We start from the raw sequence: 3,120 nt of genomic DNA, 5'->3' as shown, positions 1-3,120 counted from the left end.
ATTAATCAAAATACTTAATTGAGTCAAAATTAGCTTAAAAGCAGTTGAATGTGTATTTTTTACGGCTCCATTCATTTTGGACTGAGTCCGGCCCAAGTTTAAATGTGCGATATACAATAAACGTAATGTTCAGAACTAAAATCACAAGAACGACATATATTTAGGATCACACTTAACCTTAATCTTAAATTAATTTTCAATATATATCTATTCAATAGTCATCTTTTCGCAAAAATAAACATTATCATTTATGGGATCTCAACCGAATAAATCAGGAAATATAATATACAATGGACCCACGTCCACAAATATGAGATCGTGTTGTTTCTGAAGAAGCCGCGACTTTTGATTTGTCAGGTGCATTGATATTCTTGACTGTTCATATTAAGACGGTTCACATAAATAAATAAATAATAATAATAATAATAATAATAATAATAATAATAATAATAATAATAATAATAATAATAATAATTCATTATTACTACTATTATTAGTAGTAGCAGAAATAGTAACAATAATAATACTCACTTTTTTCATTTTTTTAGATACACGACGCATATAAAATCATGACATGTGAACTGAAACATCATGTAAATTTTACTAAATTCAAAAAATTGAAACTACACAATTCACACACTTTGGTTAATACTCGAATTTAAAACTGACTTTACCACGTGGATAAGATCACATTCGATCGATTATTATGCTCTAACTTATATTCACTAAATACGCATTTAATCAACATGATTCAATCGACTTCATGGCGTTAATCATGCTTCCATTTAAGCGAATTTCATGCGGCACCGGAAAAATTATGCTTACTTTTTATGTTATTACTTTGTTATTTTTGCCTTCCATATTAAGTCCACGTTACATTTCCTTATATATAACATTAATATTTTATGTTACAAACTAATATTTTAAACTTTCATACTATGCAGTACTTATCACTACATTAGATTTAGACCACAAATTATAGGAGTAATAATTAATTCCATTATTTTCCAATAAAAATCCATCAACAAAGTTCCAAATAGATATCATTTTCAAGTCAACTATAATACTGAAAATGCATGCATTTACCACATTGGTTTTGCTCGTGCAGCCGTCCACCTCATTGTAATTTATTATACCTCTATCAAAACTGTATTATTGCATTATATATGTTTCATTTTTTGTCATTAAAGCAAACAACACAATGTTGCTTTACCCGAAATTTAAGATAGGTTATAGGATTTAATTATACATCCAAAATTCGAAACTGGGTCTATCAACTTAAATTATGCCACCACCAAATGTAAAATAAATAGAGAAGAAAGGTAAGCATTAGGTGTCATTTTTCTTGTATAAAAACCAAGTCAAACCCTCAAAATATACATGACTATTTCCTAATCCAACTGTAGACAGAGAAAATGCCTTCCTTAATTTCTCCTAAACTATGCAACACTCCTCTTCTTAAATGTAACAAAGCCAGATTTTTTCAGCCCCTTCGAATCAAAGCTCAAATCCACAAAGATCATGAAGGTAAACCTTAGTCTTCCACAAAATTTACAATTTTGCGTATCTTAATTGTACATATATCATTAATCATATCAGGGAGATTTGGAAATATTGTGGATGCAAATTTACACCTACTGAAGGTGAGGATAGAGGAAGTGAGGAGCAAGGAGAGGCTAGAGAGATGCTGTGTGGCTGAGCAAGGATGGAACTATGCAGCTTATGATAGCTTCAAAACTAAAACAGATATTAATTATACTCATTTTTATCAAGAATTTGTTGAGCTTTTGGGAGTGGTTGGTGCTACTTTTGGCATCACAATATCTGGTTGCACCTTATGCCTCTGCCTCTTTTCCATTTTACTTCATTTTAACCAATGATTTATCTTCTTGTAGAATAAACCAATCATTTTTTATTTTTTTTTAGTTTTCCTTTTCTTGATCTTGAAATTAGAGAACCTCTATGTGATCAATTATTTGAGATTCTATTTATTTTATTTTTATTTGTACGAGTATATTGTTTTCGCTACTGGTTAATGCATTTTTATGATTATATAGAGAGAGTTTTTAGAAATTTTGATGAAGGGGCTAGAGGTCAATAACTAGGAATAATCACAATACTTGCCGAGCAGACGGCTGCAAATAATATAATAAAAACTTAATTGTAATGTAATTATAATTTAAGATTTAATAACATCAAATTGAAATTTTTAACAATCAATGTAATAAAGTATTTAGATTAGATTAGTAAATGAATAAATAAATCCAGTGCAGCCGGACTCACCCAGGCCACCTACCTAGGAATAATTGTCGTTGCAACAAATCAATACGAGTAGTACTATGATATTTTTCTTTATTTTTTTATCATCATTATTGCACACAGCACGCTACTTATGTCGTTATAGCTGTATCTATAATATATATACTATGTAATTACGTATATTGCAGAGGGTTTAGTGAGAATTCGATGACAACCTATCAATAACTTGTGTATAACATTCATGATGTTTAATGAGGTTTACTTGTGCATAACATTCATGTCTCATGAAGTTTAATTTCCAAATCAATATCCTCTTTAGTCATAAGTATAGAGTTTTAAAATGGATGAAAATTTTATGTAAATTCCTATAAAAAAATCTATATCAATGATCTAAATCAGCATATGTGCTCCCTCCATCGCGCTATAAGTTATTGATTTTCTTTTTAGGTTGTCCTCGTTAAAAATGGCAAAAAAAAGAAGCAAAACATTAATTACGCTCTTTAATTGTTTATTTCTAGTATATATTAACTTAGGGGAGGTTATATTGTTAACTCAATACTTAATTGCTAACTACAACTCAATAATAGTCATTAGATATTCAAATTAAAGGCCTAGATCATTAACCACAAAATGTCAATACGATCAACAAAAAACGTCAATAAGGCTATAGGATTAATTCCAATAAAAATCAATAGGGGTATTAATGTCAAGTTAGTTATAACTAACTTTTAAAAGAAATCCCAAAACTTTAAATTCATATAACATATATCAAATTAAAGATAATTTTATAAGGATTCCAACGATATACTACATGCATATGTTCCGACGTCAAAATTTGAAAAAAAAAATTAGAATTTTCGT

At 28.9% G+C, this 3,120-nt stretch overlaps 1 protein-coding gene across 1 annotated transcript; it reads left to right on the top strand.

Moving 5' to 3' along the window:
• The first annotated feature begins 1,364 nt into the window (after positions 1-1,364).
• Positions 1,365-2,053, top strand: LOC125195168 (uncharacterized). Its single transcript, XM_048093376.2, has 2 exons — positions 1,365-1,527; positions 1,600-2,053. Exons 1-2 carry the CDS (start codon positions 1,416-1,418, stop codon positions 1,878-1,880), a joined length of 393 nt encoding a protein of 130 aa, XP_047949333.1. The 5' UTR covers positions 1,365-1,415; the 3' UTR covers positions 1,881-2,053.
• Positions 2,054-3,120: the final 1,067 nt, after the last annotated feature.

This window comes from Salvia hispanica, chromosome 2 (assembly GCF_029641045.1).
Source record: "Salvia hispanica isolate PSC_SH4W2 chromosome 2, Shi_PSC_v1, whole genome shotgun sequence".
Classification (NCBI taxonomy): Eukaryota; Viridiplantae; Streptophyta; class Magnoliopsida; order Lamiales; family Lamiaceae; genus Salvia; species Salvia hispanica.
Note: the sequence above shows the minus strand (reverse complement) of the source record. Positions and strands in the feature narration are given on the sequence as shown.

Bases quoted from the DNA above. Each gene is read 5' to 3' on its own strand.
- LOC125195168 (XM_048093376.2), top strand. From the start codon at position 1,416: ATGCCTTCCTTAATTTCTCCTAAACTATGCAACACTCCTCTTCTTAAA. The intron at 1,528-1,599 runs GTAAACCTTAGT...TAATCATATCAG, and splicing joins AATCCACAAAGATCATGAAG to GGAGATTTGGAAATATTGTG.